Source organism: Anguilla anguilla, chromosome 7, assembly GCF_013347855.1.
Source record: "Anguilla anguilla isolate fAngAng1 chromosome 7, fAngAng1.pri, whole genome shotgun sequence".
Taxonomy (NCBI): Eukaryota; Metazoa; Chordata; class Actinopteri; order Anguilliformes; family Anguillidae; genus Anguilla; species Anguilla anguilla.
Window position 1 is genome coordinate 31,281,149 of NC_049207.1, and position 22,523 is coordinate 31,303,671.

Here is a 22,523-nt window from a genome sequence, read left to right on the forward strand (position 1 = left end):
TATCTCCCCTCTCTGTGTGTGGAGTGGTTTCCATATCTCCCCTCTCTATGTGTGGAGTGGTTTTCATATCTCCCCTCTCTGTGTGTGGAGTGGTTTCCATATCTCCCCTCTCTGTGTGTGGATTAGTTTCCATATCTCCCCTCACTGTGTGGAGTGGTTTCCATATCTCCCCTCTCTGTGTGTGGAGTGGTTTCCATATCTCCCCTCTCTGTGTGTGGAGTGGGGTCCATATCTCCCCTCTGTGTACAAGTTCAGCTTTGGGCCATGGGTATCGCTTCTGCCAGCAGAGTATAATATAAAAGTCTTTTTTCCTCTTTCCCTCTCTCCTTCCCTTGCTCCATCTCCTTCCTTTCTGCCTTCCCTCTCCCACTCTCAGTATTGGGCGTTCTCAGATGTCCGGACAGGTCGGTGTTGACCAAGGTCACTGGTGAAGCTGCAGGCTGTGGTGAGGTCATGATGAACATCACTTCTTTCTGTGTTTGTTTGGGTAGATTCCTGTTTTTTTTTTTTTAATGAACTAGTTTTTTTAGAATGGAGAAGACAGAGTAATTGCATGCAACGCACGCACGCATGCATATATGCATACACACACATCAGGTATTTATCTGTTCAGTGCATGGTCTACTTTTGGTCTGATTCCTCTACATGTGCTGAATCTGTGAAACTGAGATCCTTTGCACTGCTGAATGAGTGATTTTTTTCTCAGCCATTTTAATGTTGAACATTTGAACATTTTGCGGCAGCTCTGACCTGTGCTCAGTTCCACCCTGACAAGCTGTTTTTCAGGATGGGCATGGCCGATTCTCAAATTAAGATCTGGGATGTGAAGGAGCACACCAACGTTGCCAACTTCCCCGGGCACTCTGGCCCCGTCACCATTGCTTTCTCCAACAAAGGGTACTACTTGGCCACTGGTGAGTCTGTTGCGTGCACATGCGTGTGTGTGTGTATCTGTAGTGTCTTGTACAAGTCTATGTTTGATTTACTGAACTCCAGGCTTGTTTTATGTGCATTAAATCTGTGTGTGTGTGTGCATGTGTTACAGGTGCTCAGGTTTGCTCTCTAAAGCGGTGGGATTTGAGGAAGCTGAATAACTTTAAGACCATTTCCCTGGACAGCAACTATGAGGTGAGGAGCTGATCTGGTCTGGTCCAAATTGATTGGGTCTGGATAAGTCCGGTCTGGTTTGGTATGGTCCAGTCTGGTCTGTGCTGTACTGCCACGCCCATCCACACCCTGCCATGGGGTTTACAGAAGCTGAATTAGCTTGTTGGCTTCATCCTGTGTTCCTGAGTCATTGCTTTAGAAGCTGGAAATAGAATCCACACAGTTCCTCATAGCAGCATGCTTCAACACCAGAATTAGCCTTTGCTCATGTGGGACCTGTCTCATTGTGGGGTTGTTTTTCTGTGCTGATTATGGGACAATTCCGCACAGGCTCCTGCTGTGCTGGTCACGGAGAGTCTTACTGTCCTATGGTCAGATGTGATGGGTGGAGAGAGATCCTAATTTGAGAGATCCTGAGCATGAATCTGCTTCCCATAATCTATGAAGAGGTAGAGCTAGCAGCTAAGCACTATACACTATAATTACTTTTGTTTTTATTAGTGTGTGTTTGGCTATCCAGAACAATGCCACTCATATGTGTATTACAGTAATTCTTTTGGACATGGACATTTTTTATTCATCTGTTGTCTTTGTGCTGAAAGGTTTAGTTATGACTGTGTGCATATGCACCATGTGCATGGGACAAACTCCCCTAAATGTGTGTGTGTGCATGCGTGCGTGCGGGCGTGTGTGCGTGCGTGCGTGCGTGTGAGTGTGCGTGTGAGAGAGAGAGAGAGAGAGAGTGGGATGTACTGTATCTGGCGGTTGGTGGTTCTGACATCAGGGTTTACATTTGCAAGCAATGTTCTGATGTTCTCAACTTCATTGGTGAGATATTCTGTCTGTCTGTCTGTACTTTGTTCTGGGTGGTGACTGGATGTTTTCTGGCTATATTTTTGTAGAACTTGTCCTTGATTGCATGCAGAGTAGAGAAGGTGGTTTGTGGTCTCAGTCTCCATTGAATATTTATTCTCCCATTCTGGGATAGTTGGTTTGGCCACAGCTTACAAATACCCACACTTCCATTTGCCCACAAATAATAGATGCAGTTATGCTGCTAATGTGCTTATTTCCCATTTCCCCATGTTGATGGCTTCTTCCTCTTCTTCTTCTTTCACGCTGACTCAGAGCATTCTGGGCTTGTGACGGGTGTGGTTTTTGGTGAGCACGCTCAGTTCCTCACCTCAACAGGGATGGACAGAATCCTTAAGTTCTACAGCCTGTAGGACAGAACGCTGGAGGTGGGGGGGGGGGGTTCTTGTCAACTCTACCCTTCTCTATAGCCTGATCTGCAGGTGAACTGCAATTTGCAGCTAATTGAGTATGGGGTATTTGTGAAATCAAAACCTAGAAACTGATGAAACCTCCAGGGGCGGGATTCCCCCAGTCCTGGGTAAAGCCATGTGACTGCAGTCTGCAGTGTGGTACAGTGACCGATGTGGGAAGTTTAAATATTCCCCCTGCTGCCAAACAGTAAGCCTCAGTCATGACCACCCTGAATCACAAAGCAAGAGTGCACAACAAAACGCTGTTTATTCCACACACTCATTAGAAATCACTGATACATGACTAATATGCACATCCTAGATTGTCAGTGCACTACCTGAGATCTCTCTTGTCATTGTTTTATAGCATGTGAATTTTTTTCAACCCTTAATTCTCTCCCTTGGTCCTCTCTCAATTTTACTTTGAGTGTAAACCATTTTACCAGTGTTGTTTTTCCCCCTCCTAATGACATTTGTTTAATCTTAATGAATACCAATGTCTGTCCTGGTCAAGCACCCCCCCTCCCTCCCTCCCAGTCTGTCTGTCGGTCTGTTTGTCTGTGTTAACAGTGAGTACCTCATCAATCAGATCAGCTCTGGATCTTTAAGATTGTTGTGCCCTTTTTATAGAGCAGTGCTGTTGTAACAATAAAGACTGAAAATGATGGCTGTTGTGTGTTGCTTTGCATTGAGGGGAGTGCTGGAGAGAGCGAGGAGCAAGTATTTCAGCGCCAAATCTGCCACATAAACTATACGTGCCCGGAGCCAGACAACATGAGAGAGCATCAGGTTTGGATGTGGTCGTAGTGAACCCTGATAGACCAAATGAGCTCACTTTTCATCCCATATTCAGTCCACATTCAGTTTTTATTAGTGGGCGGATGGGAGGATGGGGGTGCTGCGGAAAGGCAGGGGTGGTGCGGACAGGGGATGCTGGTGTTTGCACCCATGACAACATAAAAAATTCACTGTGTGGTATACACAGTTTTCTCCCGAATCAACATGATACCAGCTCTTTGGTGCGCATACTGCTCAGCAAAAAGCAGGTGAAATTAAGAAATTATCGTACACCTAGGTCCTTGCATAATTGTGCATACGCTCCGTGTACCTGCCGCTGAAACAACTGAATGGCCGCTTCCAAGGCCTAGATGTTCAGCTCTTATGAAGACTTGCTTTTATTATACTGCTGCTACAGCAAACATCTCACTATTGCTACCACTTTTAGTTCACTTTAGTTCATTGACAGAAATATTTGCCAGATGTGTATTTCAGCCAACAAGGAAGTAGCATACCATTTAGTACACCAAGAAGGGGTGTTCGAAGCCCAGTAAGTGCAAAAATGAATGGGAGTCAATGGGGAGAATTGGACTGACTCAGAAGCACAAATTGCAAACCCGATATACTACAACCCTTTATACTGCACTACTGTGGAATCCTTAGCCTACATGTTACATAACCTACACTACATGTCTCACTGCAATATAAAGTACACATGTGTAGTTTATACATGACATTCGGTGGCTTGGTAACATGAACAGACACTACTCCTACAGAAAACCTTTTATTATCTGTCTGACATTTCCCTGACTTTCATTCAAATAGTCATTGAGTGGGCTTTTTCTGTTGGGGCCAGGGGACCAGGGATTGCCATTCTCCGTGAAGCTCATGAACTCCAATGGTTGAGATATTGCAGTTTAGTAAGCCTCTGGTGCCAAAATGCAAATTTCCCCATTGAAGTAGGAATAAATCCCATGCATTTTGAAATATGGCGGGTGGTCTTTATTTTTTTAATGAAAAATTCTACAGGTCCTGGAGCACCTGTTAAGATAGACGTCATCATGAACACCAGTACATACCAATGCACCCCCCCCCCAATGAGGCAGGCACGGTGGCATAGTGGTTAGCACTGTTGCATTACATTACATTACAGGCATTTGGCAGACGTGCTTATCCAGAGCGACGTACAACAAAGTGTATAACCATAACCAGGAACAAGTTTGTCGAAAACCCTAGAGAGCAGTAGCCTACCGTTCCAAGTGCAGGGAACAACCGCATAGTTCAACTTGGACCCTGAAGGTTAAACTGATTAACACTAACACAAACGAGAACAGCAACAACGCGGTCTATGGAAAAATACAAGCAGTAGTTAAGACAGGTGCATTAACTAAGTCACCTACGAAACAGCTACCTAGTTACAACCCTAAGCTTACAGTCATTTAAGAGATTACAGGGAGGTAGGGAGGGATGGGGAGAGGTGCAGCCTGAAGAGGTGAGTCTTCAGTCGTCGCTTGAAATGGGTCAGTGTCTCAGCTGTTTTGACCTCCACAGGGAGGTCATTCCACCATCGTGGGGCCAGAACAGACAGGAGACGTGTTCTGGAAGCGCAGGTGCGAAGAGGGGGAGGTACCAGGCGTCCTGAGGTAGCAGATCGGAGGGATCTGGCTGGCATGTAGGGTTTGAATATCTGGTGGAGGTATGCTGGGGCTGATCCCTTGACTGCCTGGTATGCTAGGACCAATGTTTTAAATTTGATGCGAGCTATAACAGGCAGCCAGTGGAGGGTAGTGAGCAGGGGAGTGACGTGGGAGTGTCTGGGGAGGTTGAAGATCAGACGAGCTGCAGCATTCTGAATGAGTTGCAGGGGTCTGATGGCAGATGCCGGTAGTCCACCCAGAAGAGAGTTTCAGTAGTCCAGGCAGAATAGAACCATTGCTTGGACCAGGAGCTGGGTTGAGTAGGTGGTGAGAAAGGGGTGGATTCTCCGGGTGTTATACAGGAAAAATCTGCATGCCCGGCTTACTGCTGCGATGTTCTTGGAGAGGGACAGCCTGTTGTCCATCACCACCCCGAGATTCTTGGCACAGTGTGATGATGTCACTAAGGAGTCCCCTAGGGAAATGGAAAAATCGAGGAGGGGAGAGGATAGAGCAGGAATAAAGATTAGCTCCGTCTTTCCCGGGTTGAGCTTCAGGTGGTGATTGTCCATCCAGCTCTGGATGTCCCTCAGGCAAGCGGAGATGCGGGCAGGGACCTGTGTGTCCGATGGGGAGAAGGAGAGAAAGAGTTGCGTGTCGTCGGCATAGGAGTGATAGGACAAGCCATAGGCAGAGATTACCGAGCCAAGGGATCTGGTGTATAAGGAGAAGAGAAAGGGACAGAGGACTGAGCCCTGGGGAACTCCGGTGGCGAGGGGACAGGGTGGTGATACCTTACCCGCCCAGTCAACCTGGAAGGAACGGTCAGAGAGGTAAGACTCAATCCAGTCAAGGACTGTGCCGCAGATCCCTGTTGCTGCCAGGGAGGACAGGAGGATAGAGTGCTCCACAGTGTCAAATGCAGCGGAGAGGTCTAGAAGAATCAGGACAGAGGAGAGGGAGGCTGCTCGTGCGGGAGGAGTGCAGTCTCGGTCGAGTGGCCAGGCCTGAAGCCAGACTGGTGGGGGTCAAGCAGGTTGTTCTGAGAGAAGAAAGCAGAGAGTTGGTTAGATGCAGCACGTTCAAGTGTTTTGGATAGGAAAGGGAGGAGAGATACCGGGCGGTAGTTCTGAATGACTGAAGGATCTAGTGTGGGTTTCTTCAGCAGCGGGGTGATGTGGGCTCACTTGAAGGATGAGGGGAAACATCCAGAAAATAGGGAGGAGTTCACGAGGGAGGTGACAAATGGGAGGATGTCTAGTGTGATTGCCTGGAGGAGAGATGAGGGGATAGGATCGAGGGCGCAGGTGGTAGGGTGGTGGGTGAGCAGGAGCTGGGAAACTTCAAAGTCTGAGAGGAGAGAAAATGTGGAGAAACGGGGCGGAGGGCGCAGAGGGGGCGGAGGGCGCGGAGGGGGCAAAGGAGCTGCGGATGTCTGCAATCTTTTCGTCAAAGAATGCTGCAAAGTTATCTGCAGTGAAGGAAGACTGGGGTGGAGGAGGTGGTACACTGAGGAGAGAGGAGAAAATAGAGAAAATAGAGAATAGTTGATGAGGGTTAGAAATGGAGTTAAATGTTGCCTCGCAAGAAGGAGTTCCGGGTTCAAATCCGGGTCCAACCGGTTCCTCTCTGCATGGAGTTTGCATGTTCTCCCCATGTTCGCGTGGGTTTACTCTGGGTACTCCGGTTTCCTCCCACACTCAAAGACATGCATGTTAGGTGCGCTCCTGCAGTTGCCCTTGACCAAGGCACTGACCTCAGAACTGGAGTTAGTTCCCGGGCGCTGCACTGTGGCTGCCCACTGCTCCTAAATAACTAGGATGGGTCAATGCTGAGGACAAATTACCCCACGGGGTTCAATAAAAGTATATCTTATCTTAATAGTATGCTTGCATAATAGTATACAATAAGTGTCGGACAATCAAAGAAGGCACAGCACATATATTTTGAATGAATAAATGTTGAATAAATGAAATGCTGCATTAATATAGCACTTCCAGACACTGAAAGTGCTTTACAGTGATCGGGGTGGAAACTCTCCCACCTGGGTTATGCATGTGTAACAAATGAGTTAGAGATTTGCCTGAGTCTGAGATAGGATTTGAACCTGGCCCTCTCACTCATCCAAATATTTCATGAAAAAACATGTTACCAGTCTGCTAAAGGTGAACTCGCCCCTAGCCAAAGAAAATGTCATTATTTTTCAATTTGTGGGTTGCATCACCAAGGAGTGTTATCACAGTAATCTGCTACAAGACCTTCACTTTAGCGCACCTTTACTGTGCTTCACAAGCGAACTAGCCAAGCTACACCCGCTACACTTACCCCCCTTTGACTTCCCCTCCATTTGAAGCTCCGCAGCAATCTTTTTCTTTCCGATTCTGATCCGGGTCATAGCACCACTGTAAGAAACGAGTTACAGATTTGCCTCACTGAACTATGTAAGAAACTCTACTCCAAACGGTGCTTTTCCCACCACCCATAGTGTTTCTGTGATTGGACAATGTGACATATCACGTGTATGTGGTTAGCTTGTCTCTTGTCTCTTTTGCACAGTGCCAATGTAATTTGTAGCTAGCAACAGCAGCTATGGCAAACCCTTCAAACAATTAATAGCTTCGCTTGACTATTCATAATTACACTTTAGATATCTGCAAATACATTTTGACTAGTCATAATGACAATGCGATTAGTCAGACTGATAATTCAAGATTTCTGCAATTATAAGATGACAAGAATGATAATCCAAGATATCTGCAAATATATTTTGACTAGTCATATCTATAATGGCGTCACAGACATCGTCACATATACCGAATGACAATTAAAAATAGTCGCAATGGATATTGGTTGTTATGCTTACTGTTTGAATTAGCCGTATTCATGGATCGGGATAACTGATAGTTAATGAGAATTGTACCTTGTCTGATTTATGTTCTGTAGTTGTTCCAACGACTTTCAGTATACACGTATTGCACGTCAATCTGGATAAAAGTGTTTTCCAAATGAAATATGTTTTGCAAACCTAGTGTGATCAATTTTGGTTGAAGAAATGGTGGTGACTGTTCTCGAAAAAAAATATAAGAAAATAGCATGAAGTGGAAAGAGACGATGAAACAGCCATCTTGTTGCAGACAGTAAATCATCTGTATTTAACAGCTCCTTTGTGCACGGGCCGCAGCATTGAAAACCCTAAAAAAGACGCTTGACTCTGGTTCAGGTTGGTCTGACATGGTGCTTGCTGAAAATTGAAGATATACTAGATAACTAGTCAGAATGATAATTGAAGATATCTCCAAAATAAGCTCGGTCTCCTTTCAAAATATCCATAACTTCTTTGTAGGTATCTTAAAGGGACTTGTGATTAATAGCTCAAATTCGAGATGTCTCCACTTTAGTTTTGACTAGTCATAACTCCAGTCAAGATATCTCCATCAGAAACAACCTGCTAGACCCTCACCAGTCTGGCTTCCGATCCGGGCACTCATCAGAGACTGCCCTCTTGGCGGTGACAGAGGCACTTGCCACTGCAAGAGCCTTATGCTTCTCCTCTGTCCTGATCCTCCTTGACCTGTCTGCACTATTCGACACGGTCAATCACAAAATACTCCTCTCTACCTTGGCTAAGATGGGAATTTCTGGGACCGCCCTGTCGTCATTCGCTTCCTATCTTGCATATAGGTCCTACCAGGTCACCCGGATGGGGTCTGCCTCTGCTCCTCATCCCCGTGTTACGGGAGTACGACAGGGATCTGTACTGGGTCCTCTGCTGTTCTCCATATACACTAAATCTTTTGGTTCAGTGATTAATTCACATGGTCTCCTATCACTGCTATGCAGACGACACGCAACTCTTCTTCTCTTTCCCCCTCTCTGCCTCACAGGTTGATGATAAAATATCTTCCTGCCTGGCTGACATCTCAACCTGGATGGCCAGACACCACCTGAAGCTCAACTTCAACAAAACTGAGCAGCTGTTTATTCCATAGAAGACCACGGTTGATGGCACCACAGTGACTGCCTCTCACTCGGCAAAGAGCCTGGGGGCGGTCCTGGACGACCAGCTGGACCTCAAGGAGCACATCAAGGCAACATCATGGTCCTGCAGATTTCTTCTGTATCAGGAGGATTCGACCATACCTAACTGCGCACTCCACCCAGCTGCTTGTCCAGGCTATGGCGACCTCCCGCCGTGATTACTGCAACTGTCGCCTTGCAAGCCTGCCAGCTTGTGCAATACAGCCACTACGGATGATTCAAAATGCTGCTGCCTGACTCATCTTCAGCCTTCTAAAATTCTCCCACGTCACTGAGGTCACTCCACTGGCTACCGGTCGCTGCCAGGATCAGGTTCAGTGTCCTGACCCTCACCTACACTGCAGCCAACAGGACATGATTCAATTCTAAACGCCTGCTCGACCACTCCGCTCTGCAGCAGCAGGGCGCCTTGCACCCCCTCCCACCCAAGTAAAGGGATCAAGGAGCTTCTCCACCGTAGCTCCCCAGTGGTGGAACGAACTCCCTGTCCCGCTTCAAACCTCTCCCTCACTACCCATTTTTCGCCGTGGTCTGAAGACGTATCACTTCTTGTACCCCCATTCCAGCACTTTTTGTAATTTGTATTTGTCCTAATATTGTAGCTTGTTCTCCGTAGTTTGGCTTGGCATAAGTTAGGTCAGAATAATGTTAACTGCGTGAACATAACTGTGTTCTATAAATAGCTGCCTAAAATGAGTATTGTACCTTATTGAATCTGTGTTCAATAAGGTACGATAAATAGCTGCCCAAAATGAGTATTGTACCTTATTGAACCTGTTGTCCAATGACCATGATATGCACTTTTGTACGTCCCTTTGGATAAAAGCGTCTGCTAAATAAATGTAATGCAATTGTATTTGACTAGTTATATCTTAGTTTCAGATATAAAAAAAGAGAATTTAGATATCTTTATTCTGGAACCTGAGCGCGTAGCGAGGCACACATCACCAGATAGCTAAACACTCTTAACTGACTTGACTGAAGTAGCCCTAGGTAGCTTCAATGATGAAGGAGCATAAAGTGAGTTATCAACGTGCACAAACAATACAAAAGTGACTATGAAATAATGTAAACAAATATTATGAAATACAATGAAGTATGAGCAGAAACAATTCCTAAAAACATAGGTGAATTAATCTACTCACAAACAAAGCTTCTCCAAGGATCACACAGGCAGATGGAACAAGATTAAAGGAGGTCTTGAATCATGCTGTTCTCTAGCTTGTTTTACAGGGAAAATGGCTGCTCTTATCATGTGACTAGATGGACCCTGCAAATATGTACAACATTAAACAGGCCTAACCGCAACACTTATGTGGACTATATACAAGGAAAGTTCCCCAGCTTGCGACACTATCTTTAATTGGAGGTTCCAGACAACAGAATAGCAAAAGTAACTTCAATCTTACTAGTCAAAATTAAATTAGAGATATCTTAAATTATCCATAATTAGTCATAAATGAATTACAGATACCTATAATGTGAATCCAGTCAGGCTATTAAATACTGAAAGGGCTTGCCATATGCGGCTAATTTATAATAATAAAGTCGGTTAGGTCACACCTATGACCGTAGTACAGAGAAGGACATCAGTTAACACACACTGTGAACATGTTGGCGCCGCTGCGAGTGGTTGCCTGTTTTAGTTTCCTGTGTTTCATCTCACTGCTGTTGCTGCTAAGACACCTGAATTTCCCTCCGGGGATCAATAAAGGTTTATCTATCTATAACAATGTGATTACCAGCAACTACACTGATGGTCAGTCAATCACAGACGCACATAACTATTTTTTTGTACCACGGAGCTGCTGCAAGCAAGCTGTCACCGTAGTTTTTTTAACCACTTTAATGAGCCAACCAACCACCACTGTCTGTGTATAAGGCTCACCAGAAACTTTAACGCTATAGCTAACCTTTTGCAGGTCACTTCAAACAAGTATAAATTAGACTAGACATCCACGTAGATTTTGATTAATCCATCGGCCATCTTTGGTTGTTCAGACAGGCTACCCGCAAGTCCCACCACTGTTGGGCTATCCATGGACCAGCCCTGCACGGCTATCTAATAGGTCTAAATAATGAGAATAATGATGGAAATGCCCACAATGAAAAAGAAGCCTATTTTGCAGCCCCGGAATGTCACAGTTTGGCTAGAGTGACAGAATAAACTAGAATAAACTATCATCTTCTAGTTTATTGTAGGTGGGTTTAGCCTATGTTGAAATCAGTACCCAACCTTAAATGCAATTTTGACTGCAAGTTTTGGCAAACGTGTTACCAGTCAGCTTAAGGCAAACTCGCCCCTAGCTAAGGGCAACGTCGCTTTTTTGAGGGTTGCCCAGGGAGTGTTGTCATGGTAAGCTGCTACAAGACCTTTGCTTTACCGCACCTTTACTGTGTTTCGCTAGTGAACTAGCCGAGCTGCTCCCGCTATACACGCTATTTTGTGCCAGAACGCTCACCACACATCATTTTTATTCATTTCACCAGGCAAGTCATTAAAGGAGTACCATGGTGGTTGAACGTGACACTTCCCAGTTGTGTTCAGGCAACAACAAAACAAATGTGCATAATTTTTTTATTCTTCAGTCATTTCAATGTACTTTAAAACATATTTTTCTAAGCCTAAATTTCCCACTATAAAAATTCACCCGAACCGTCTGGGCGTGGTAATGAGAACCGTCAGTTAGCTATGATTGACAGACCGTGCCCCGTTACCTTAGCTCGCCCCATGATACGCTCTCTCTTTGGGAGACTGAATTTTCACAAGCTAGCTAGCTTAGTAGTATATCAGGTATCGATAGATAGCTAAGGTAAGGACGTTGACTTATATCAAATTATAATTTTTGCTATCTAGCTAGCCAAGTTAAGATAAAAGCACAACTATAACGTGCTCATAAAAGCAAACTAGCAAGCTAACGTTATCGATAACATTGCCTTATGAAAGCAAACCTACTAGCTAGCTAACGTTAGCTAGCTAGCTAAATTAATATAACCAGAAATAATCTAAAGGCACTCTAATATAAGTGAACCTAACGTAGGTCAAATATTTGCATTGTCTGAACAGCAGGACGGTGTGTCCTGTCAGATTTCTTTACGGGGCGTGGAAATGGGAGTGGTTACTGTATTCGTGACGTAGCAAAATGACAACTTTCTCAACCGGTTGAAAATAGGACGATGAATTTAAAACGCATATTTCTCAAAAAATACAGAATGGACATATTTAATACTTTGCTCATTGTGTTTCTTCAATGCCTCTTGTGAAAATAGCACATAAAACCGAGAAAGTGTGAAAATCACCATGGTACTCCTTTAAGAACAAATTCTTATTTACAATGGTGGCCTGACAAGCGACAAAAGCCACTTAAGGGAAGGGGAGGTGGGCTAGAAAATCACATCAGGTGAAGAGGGAAATAACTTTGTTCAGAGAAAATATCTATTACTCTTTTTAAGATACGGGGTGTTTGTTCTGTTCATTGCTATATATGCTCCATATGCTACGTCATAATGCAGTCATGAACATCTAAACGCCAAGTTCAGTGGACCTGGCCAATATGGAAGGCCAAACAAGTTGTTGAGAATCTTCTCCCTTGTGGAACCATGCTGGGACTGGTGAAGTAACACTGATGACCACTTTCCAACTGAAATGTTTTATTATGATGCGTAAAGGGAGACTCGCCACAGTGCCACGACAAGCTTCCCGTCCGAATCTCAACGAGACAGCTAAAATTGATTGATTATTATTGTTGCCATAATCCCTGAGTGGCCATGACGCTGGTGTCCTGAGATTTTTCAACTCATACTTTCAGTGCTCATGCAACCAAACTATGAGTTGAAATCACAAGCTCCATGTTCGGGCTTTATTAGTAGACGATTTGGGACAACTATACCGAATTAGAAGTTTCTAAGCGTCGCCATTGTTGTGCTAGTCGTCCATTTACCAAGCACCCCCTCCCTGCAGTCTCATCTGCAACTACACCCCCCCACTCACAACATACTGGACAATAGTGTCTATCTGGGCATTCATAAAAATATTCTTTCACCACTAAAAATTTGTATTCCGTCATAGCAACAAAATAAACCCAAAGATAGCCCTAAGATATGCCAATACAGCAGTGAAAACGCTGCTCACTGAATAAAGAAATAAACAAGGCAACTTTTTCTAAAATTATACCATGTCATTCTACTGTCAATATCTGGGAATAAACATGGAATAAATATATAACCTTACCATTGGTTTTATGCGTAGAGATGTCCCTTTAGAGACTGAGTTGTCTTGGACAATCTGTTTGTGAAATATAGGCTCATTTGTGACACCTGGGTACCTTCCAAAATAGATGTGTGTAATACCACACATGTTGTTTATGGTGTTGTAGCCCCTTCTAGTACAATCTGGCTTGATTGACAATTAATCTATCCAACAAGTGACAGAACAAGCTTTCTAACAATGTATACCATGTCCAATTATACTTTGGAATAGCGTTTTATTGCTCAGCGTAACCAAACACTATGGTTGCAGTGGACACTGCACCTGGCGAAACTTCAATGATGAGTTTCCTCATGTCTTGGAAAATATGATTATTCTTGAGAACTACTGAGCATGGCTAAGGCATATGTTTGCTGATGGACCTAGCTGATATACTGTTTTCTGGACTGTCAGAAGAGAACAGCATCATTGATTTTTTGTCCCTCTCTCCATCTACTGAACACAGATAAGATTTCATTGTCCATATGAAAGTGTTCCTGCTCAAAATATTTGAGTGTCTTTAAATGGGTTAGTGGTATTTTATAATGAGGATATTTCACACTGCAATGTAAGCGTTTGTTGGTAGCTAGGTCATTAGCTGAGTAGGGTTTCTATTTCTTGCACCGGATGTGACCTGTGCTGGAGCATCGCCAAAACTTGGTGTACGGTTGAATATTGTTTTAATATCATCACATACCCCTATTTCACACTGCAATGTAAGCGTTTGTTGGTAGCCAAGTCATTAGCTGAGTAGGGTTTCTGTTTCATGCACCGGATGTGACCTGTGCTGGAGCATTGCCAAAACTTGGTGTACGGTTGAATATAATTTTAATGTCATCCCATCCCCCTACAAGAAAACATTACATACTGTAGAGTACAGAAAAACATACGAGAGTTAGTGATTACACATTTACGTACTGTACCACATTGTGTGACAATGTGTTTGCATTATTTTTTAAACTGATATCAATGTTTCATCTTAAACCTCCATAAGGGGCACAATTACATGCTTTATGGACAAAAAGCATTTTATTCATTTTTGGAGAGATTTTGGAAATGTTTCTAGACCCCTAGATATTTTATACCACTGTACTGACAGAAAGCTTGACAATTATGCAAAAGTGAGTTTCTCCAGTTAAAACAGTTTTGTAGTGAAATACATATCCAGGTAACTTTTATTCAAGTTAGTTTTAGTCAAGTTGAATATTTTGCCACTTATCACTGATATGAAATGTACAGCCAATGCAGTAATAGACTACTGTAAACCCTAAATAAAAATAGTGTTCATTATTTGGTCAACTTTATCGGGTTTAATAGAATTCTAATTAAAAGCTATCTAACTAAAACTTTCTCATCACAATATTTTGAATTGTGTTGTAATAGAAGACTATCAGAAAAAAGAACTAAATAATGACTAAAATTAATAGTTTTCCCTTAATTAAAAGCCCTCTTAATTAATCCTCTTCAGATCATTCCCAAAGAGCCCTTGACATCACAAGGAGCCGTCAGTTTGTGAAGGTGCTTGATTCCAGATACAAAATCCCAGGTAGAAAATGATGTCTGGTCAAATTCCAAAGCTATATGAGCAAGTCAAAACAAACTTGAAAGCACCCCTAGAATCTGCCAGCAGTGTGGTTCTCACCACTGATATGTGGACAGCAAGAACAACCAAAGCTTACTTGACTGTCACATGCCATTTTATTGATCAGAATTGCAGACCTGCCAACCTGCACGCATTTTGTGTACCAACCACGCAATTCTTGGTCAAAATACGCATGTACGAAATGCCAACTGAAACTACGCAAAAAAAATAAAATTAATAAATTATTATTCTAATTTAATTACGGAAAACAATAAATCAATACAAAACAATACCGTACATTTATTCGGTATTTAAACTACATCCCTCGGATTGGACCAGATGCGACCTTGTGGTTCTGTAACCCCTCCCCGACTAACTCAACGTCCACTGATACACAGCGGTACTTTATTATCCACCGAGGCGTAACGCTGCATTGCTGAGGTAAAATGAGAAGTGGGAGAGTAATAATCAAGCACAAAAATGTTACCGTAATGTTAACATATAAAACGTTAAAACATGTTCGGTAACTTTACGTGATGATGCATTTCAAGAGGTATTAGTAGCTCGCATACGATTTAGCCTTGTTACGAGACGGCTACGGTGTGAATACTGATGGAATTATTTAGCTGCAGTAACTCAAACGCCACGGAGACTCCCTGTTCTAACTTTGAATTGCGCACACTGTTGGAGCAAAATATCAGGAGCAATGGCCGTACCTCCGCCCCGCAAAACTTCCGCACCATGCATTTTGCACATTGTGCATTTATGATTTTTACATTAGCCACCAAGGAGCTTCATGTAATAATTTAGCTAAACCTCTGGTTACAAAGGCCTACATTCCTAGATAATTTTTCAATTGAATACTACCCCTATATGATGTGTGCCTATATAAGCTGATTCAATTATTTAATTATTAAATAAAAATGGAAATCATGAACCGAAACTTGGTTTTATTCATAACTGACAGTGTTTTACATCGCAACATGTTTTTTTTGTTGTTGTTTTTTTTACATTACAACATAAGTTTCTGTAAATACTTGAAAATGAGAACATATGCTACATTATACAAAATAAGTTGTTTCCATTTTTATTAAATAATTAAATGCAATTCACTTATGGTTATCAGTTTGTATAAGCACACATATATAATGAAATATTAATCATGAAAAAAATGGTTTTAAGCAGGTGTACTCAAACTTTTGACTTGCAAGTATATCATAATATAGCCCAGTGCAGTGCAAGTGATATTTTGGAATCAGGTCAAATTATACAATTTTGCCTGATCAATTCTACAGTCAAAACTAGAATTATGAAGAAAGGCTTATGTGTGTGTGTCTGTGTGTGTCTCTTGCAGACTGTCGTGTGCAAAGTGAAGTGGTGCGAAAGCATGTGAACTAAGCATTATACTGATTATTGTGGTACTCAAAATATTTTCCCAAGGTTGGCAGGTCTGGAATTGGCAAATGCATGCTTGCACTCTTGAGACAGTCCATGTAGTTGGACCGCACAATATATCTTCACTTCTTACCAGAATAATTGATGACTGGAGCCTCACTAACAAGGTCCATGCTGTGATTACAGACAATGGAGCTAATATGGTGTCTGCTGTTCGGAAAATCCACTGCAGACAAATTCCATGTTTTTCGCACACTTTAAACCTAGTTGTCAAAAGCCACCAAAGCGTTTCTACCAAAAGTACCCGGAACTTTTAGTCCCAGGAACTACTTTTCAAGGAACTAAAAGGTTCCTTCAGCCCATGGTTGTCTGCGTTTCCACCGCGGTCTAAAGTCCCGCGAAGATTAGGCAAATTAGCCCACTGACGTATGAAAAAGCGACATTGTCGTCAGTCCATCTGTCCTATGATTTCTTCTGTAACCCCATACTACCACCGAAGTAGCCTACATTATTTTCTAATAAACGGGACAGCCCGGAGGGGTTTATTCCACTTATATACAACGGGTTACCAACAATGACTATATATGGTTACTTTTGTATTTATTGATTTTTATCGATTTAATCACCTGGAATTGAAATATTCTTCTGCAGCCGTTTGGGCATATTTTACCATTGTCAAGCAAAACTGTCGTTGGTAGTTGAACTTGGACCGTTGTTATGCAACAAATAGGATATAACAGGCCAATAGTCAGATTGTAACGGTTTTATATATCCTCTCAAACACATTCATTATGTTTTTATGCGAACATTCACTTTCATGTCTTGACATCCGAGGCGACAGAATGCATTCACATTTCAAATATAACTGGCAACAACAGCAGAAAACATGCACACGTTGTAAAAAATTTGCTGTTTGATTACTTTCTCATCGTCAATTCCATATAGGCTAATCGCAAAATGACAAGAATAGAACGAAAACTCGGACTTGCGTGAAAATTTAAATTAGCAGTGGTACAGCCACCGTTTGCTTTCCTTCGAAGTTACTGCTAGCCGAGCAGCGAAGTGTGCCCTCCAGATGCGAACCATGCACCATAAATTAGTCCATAGTCTTCCTGGTCTTTTTGCGGAATTGAAGAATGGCAGAGTAAAATTACGGCAGTCTGAAAAAGCTAAAGGGAGGATTACTAGAATTAACCTGTTATTTTACCCTGACAAAAAGTGCGGAAGGTGATTTCCAGTTTGCTTTTACTGTATCACCAATGTGAATTACGCAGAACTACCGCATACCTCACATAACTGTATCAAACGTTTTGAGTCAATTACAATGGGATAACAAAGAAAATCCGGAAGAAAATATTCAGCAACCGTATTAATCCGTTTGAATGTTTTGGTACGTAATATGCTGTCCCAGCACGAATGCTTATCATTTTATAAAACGAATACTAAAGCAAGAAAAGAACAGAAGAGCACACGTTATAATTCCAAGACGTTGGCAGGCTATAACCAAAACTAGGCTACTGCGCCGCATAACATACAAGTTTGATTTGAAGTTATTATGAAAATAAATCGGTTTGCGGCTGCATATTTTTAAACATGGCGGTTGAAAATAAAACACTGCAAGTAGTCGACCAATCAGAAATTTTCAGCGCTTGCGCCCCACCCCAAAGGCTCCGGTACTTTTGGAAAGTACTACCCCCCGAGCAGGAACTTTTTTAGGGGACTAAAAACTAAACTAAATTTAGACCCTAGTTCCTGCGGTGGAACGCACGGAGTTCCTCAAAAGGTTCCTAGTTCCGGGGTAAAGTTCCTGCGGTGGAAATGCAGCTAAAGACTCCATTAAGGCTGACACAAGTTTGGAGTCCAACCTGGAGAAATGTGGTGCCATTGTCAATTTCTTTCGCCGTAGCACCAAAGCCACTGACAAGCTGAAAGAGGTACAAAGTTAGTTACAGTTTCCAGAGCACAGACTCGTTCAAGCAGTAGAGACACGATGGTATTCTGTGTTTTACATGCTGGAGAGACTGTGTGAGCAACAGCAGGCAGTCACGACAGCACTTTGCCTTCTTGGGAGAAACACAATGTGCTTGAGTGACGAGGAATGGTGTCAGATCAGCCAAGCCATTGATACCCTCAGACCCTTTGAGGAGGCCACTCGGGAAACTTCAGCAGAACAGTATGTAACAATTTCAAAAGTCATACCCCTCGTTTTGTTGCTCCAAAAAGTGACCACATCTGCTGGCCACAAGGGTAACACACTGGCTTCACAGCTTGCAATGCAATGCAGGCGGCGCTTTCAAAACATTGAGCACAATTTCCCTCTGGCAACAAGCATGTTTTTGGACATGCGATTCAAAAACATTGTGTTCTGTGACGGTGGAAATGTGGAAACCGTAAAATCATGACTCATCAGTGAAATGCAAACCCTGAGCTCTTGCCATGGACAGGCAACAACTGGTGAGCCCTCTGCTACTGCATCAACTGCCTCCACAGGAATCAGCCTCGCCAGTGACTTCAGCAGCACAAGGGTCACCTGCCAAAACACTGAAAGGGATGGTGCATGTGTTTCAACATCCAAAGGAGGACTATGGGAAGGGTTTGACACACAAGTGATAGCTTTTCAGAGAAATCGCACAGCAAGCATGGATGCATTTGTTGAAATGTGTAGATTCATGAAAGAAATAGTGATCCCACGGAGCGAGGACCCTTTGCTTTGGTGGAAAAGAAATGAGAGCACATTTCCAGTCCTCAGCAAAGTGGCCAAGAAGTACCTGGAAAATGTTGCCACCTCTGTTCCAGCAGAAATGCAATTTTCGAAGGCAGGAGAAATCATCAGTGTGAAGCAAAATTGGCTTAGAGCTGAAAAGGTTAACATGCTACGGTTGCTAACTTGCTAGCTAGCTAATAACGTTAGCGATTGTTAATGCTAACTAACGTTAGCTGTCAAGACGTTACAGCCGTTGCCCTAGCAATGACGATAGAATCTTAAACAACCCAGCTCCAGTGTGTGAATGGTACCGGCCTACTAAATACCCACCTAAATGCTGGATTTCAAGAGAATGATGAGCATTCCATTAACCCAGGTATTACCCACTAAATCTGATCCAAATGGGGCTTTAATTACATATATTAATATACAGGAGAAAGTGGCTCTTCGTGAGCCAGGAGAAATATTTTGCGAGCAAGTAGAACCAGCTCGCACGCGGCTCATTCTTTTACTTTCGGTGTTGAAATTTGCGTGTGTGAAAGTGGTTTTGTGTTCGCGCAGTGAATGTCTGCTCGCGTGGCTGCTTGTTTCTTAAAAATGGATTATTAACAGTCATGCAGTTAATTGAAACTCTGAAATAATATATTTTTTTTAATTAACATTTTTATTTGATTTTGACTGATTTATCACACAACACCTTCCGCAATCTACAACCTAATATTTTTAATGTTTCATTGAAACCTGACATATTTTCAAAATGATGTGGCAAACCAGAAAGAACCTAACGTATGAAAGAAGGAAGCCTTGGGTACATATTTTGTATTCATTACATATTCATATCTTATTTTAGTACAAAGTTGTAGACAGTTAAATACAGTGTGCGCACTTGTGACAACTTGCGCCATCAGCGGATAGGTTGTCACACTATGTTGGGTAAATTGTCACATTGGATTATCAACAAATAAAAACACAACTACTTAATTGATTTTTTTATTTCAAATTCAAAACCAAATTCAACATCATTAAAGAACTCAAAACAACAAACAATCATCCGTAAATAACAACAAACAACATCCGTATTTGACTAATCAGACTCATCTTCGGAGTTACTGGCACACATAAATTTCCTGGCCTGAGGTGCAAGCATCATGGGCCCATTTGTTGCACCTCACACACTGCACCCAAGTCTCCTTTGGACGGCTGTTTGAGAATGGAATGGCTCCACACAGACGAGGCAGAAGAACTCCTCTTCATCTGATGATGACTCGTCTAGGATTTTTCTGTTTTTATCTGCCTTTTTGTTCTTTACAGATCCAGATTTTGACACCCCCTTTGCTTCCCTTTCTTCTGAAACAGACTTTTTCTAAATTGTGCCTTATTCTTTTCCATTTCTAGTGCCTGCTTCACTGGTGTTTCAGTTAGAATTGCTGTTCTGCACCGTTTTCTTCTGTTGCAAGTTGTTTTTCGGGGGCCAGCTTTTGGTTAGGGCCAGATGTCCTCTGGAGCTGGTAGACTTGTGTCAGCACTGACATTGCTGGGCAAGGGTGAGCTGATGGTAGCATAGGAACTGGGCAGGTCTGCGTCTGAGCTCGTGGCAGGAAGAGCTGGGCTGGTGCTGGGGCCTGACATGGCTGGATTGGTGCTGGGGCCTGGCAGGTTGGTGCTGGGGCCTGGCATGGCTGGGTTGGTGCTGAGGCCTGGCATGGCTGGGTTGGTGCTGGGGCCTGGCATGGCTGGGCTGGTGCTGGGGCCTGGCATGGCTGGGTTGGTGCTGGGGCCTGGCATGGCTGGGTTGGTGCTGGGGCCTGGCATGGCTGGATTCTGAATGGGGCGATCCGTAACATAGGATGGTGCAAACTCAGTTTCTAAAAATACATCCCTGTTGTAAGGTTGTACCCCAGCCACCCTAAAGCCAGCCCGAATGTTCAAGGGGGTTGCAGCCAGAGGATAGGCAATTGCCACAATTCTGGGAATGTCATAAATTGACATTGTTTTCCCGGGATTGTTCCTCATCCAGGCATCACACGCGGTGTTGATGTGCCTCTTTAGCGGCCCAAAGACAGACCTGTCTAAGGGTTGAAGGTGATGAGAGCAGTGGGGTGGGAATGACAGCATAATTATGCCATTTTCTTTGGCATAATTGAGTCCATCTATAGACAGATGAGACTTGTTGTTGTCCAAAAGGAGCAAACAGGGCTTCTCCTTTGTTGACTTCATGAAACATTTCATGGAGCATACAAAGTGCACATCTTTCATCCACCCAGTGGGATTTGCCCCTCCTTTGCTGCCAGGTGGTCCATTGATCCGGAAGTGCTCTTGAAGTGGACACGGGGGAATATAAAATATTGTGGTAGACAATATTTTATGGCTGAGACAGCACAGGCCAATGTGATGAAGCTTCCCCTTTCAGTGGAGGTCAGTGAACCTACCTGTTTGAATCCACGTCTGGCCACCACTTTGTCAGGTTTATGTACAGTGTTCACCCCAGTTTCATCAACATTCCATATGTCTCCTGGTCCAAACTGATGTCTCTGTAGCACTTCTGCTATGTTGTCAAAGAAAGCATTAAAATTTTCCCTGTTAAAGCTACTCACCCTGGCAAGGCTAGTTGCCTCTGGCTTTCTCAGCGACAGCATTGGGTGCCACTTTTAGAAGGCTGTAAACCACACTGAGCTGGCCTTTTCTTTTTCTGCCCACATTGGAGCGAACTTCAGCTGGTGTGCCACAGCAAACTGGTAGGCAAGTCTTCTGATTCTCTGAATTTTGTCAGCCTAGCCTTCGCTAAAGCTTTCTTTTTGTCACTTGCTGACTGTCTGCAATGAAACAGGACATAAAGCAAAATATCAACAGTTAGTAAATAATATTTAAATTAATAGTTCATAATATATATTTAAAAATATAGTCTGTATGATTAAATTCTCATTACCGAAACAGAAGTTCTCTCTACCGCACTGGCCTTAAATTGCAGCGGTAAGTGAGAATGGTGTTGCGGAGGATGAGGAAACTTGGCATGTTTTGCTAACAACAGAGAAGCCTTGATGACTAAGCAAATTTTTACTCAATGTATATAATTAGACATTAATTAAGTTTATTTTCATTGAAAATTTTAAATCTAAAGTTTTTCTGAATGTGGAACACTACCTGTATCGGTAATGATATTCAATACTGTCGTGTACACAGTCTGACAAGAGAATGTTTAACTTTTAACTGGAGAAATATAAAGAGATCTGCTTACCTGGTAGCCATCTTGAAGGTACTGGCAGATGTGCTACTTCATTCAAAAACTTCATTTAAAATAAACAGTCCTTCAAAAATGTTGCGGAGGATGAGAACATCAGTCATGGACACTTCATTTTCCCACTATTTTTTCATTATTATTATATAGTACATAAATATATATATATTTATTATGATATTTTGTTATATTACTAAATTACATGTTTTACATTTAAAATCATTACTGCCATGGTATTTTAATGGTTTCATGAGAATGACCCATCTCTGTTTGAAGTTACAATTAGGCGTGAGGTCTCCTGTAGGTTTAACCTTGGGGTTAAGGCAAAGATTAGGTTAATAAACAACTTAAGGACGTAAAAAAAAGTTTTCAGGAAGTCCCCATTAGAATTATTGATGAGTATTCCATCTATTTTCTATGAGTGTTGTAGAAATTCATCGAACTCGCCCCAGTGCGAATTATGTCCCAAAAGCTCATATTGTGGTAATCAATATAAGCAGGCAATAACATTTTATATTTTTCCTGGATGAAAAGGTT

The 22,523-nt window shown here is 42.8% G+C and overlaps 1 protein-coding gene across 1 annotated transcript in view; it reads left to right on the forward strand.

Moving 5' to 3' along the window:
- The first annotated feature begins 396 nt into the window (after positions 1-396).
- The window catches only part of LOC118232390 (V-type proton ATPase 116 kDa subunit a3-like), a 70,108-nt gene continuing 47,981 nt past the window's right edge, over positions 397-22,523 (forward strand). The window contains exons 1-3 of the mRNA XM_035427341.1: positions 397-445; positions 787-914; positions 1,046-1,128. Coding sequence (XP_035283232.1) covers positions 788-914; positions 1,046-1,128 — 210 coding nt within the window. The 5' untranslated portion in view covers positions 397-445; position 787. The remainder of the gene's footprint in view (positions 446-786; positions 915-1,045; positions 1,129-22,523) is intronic.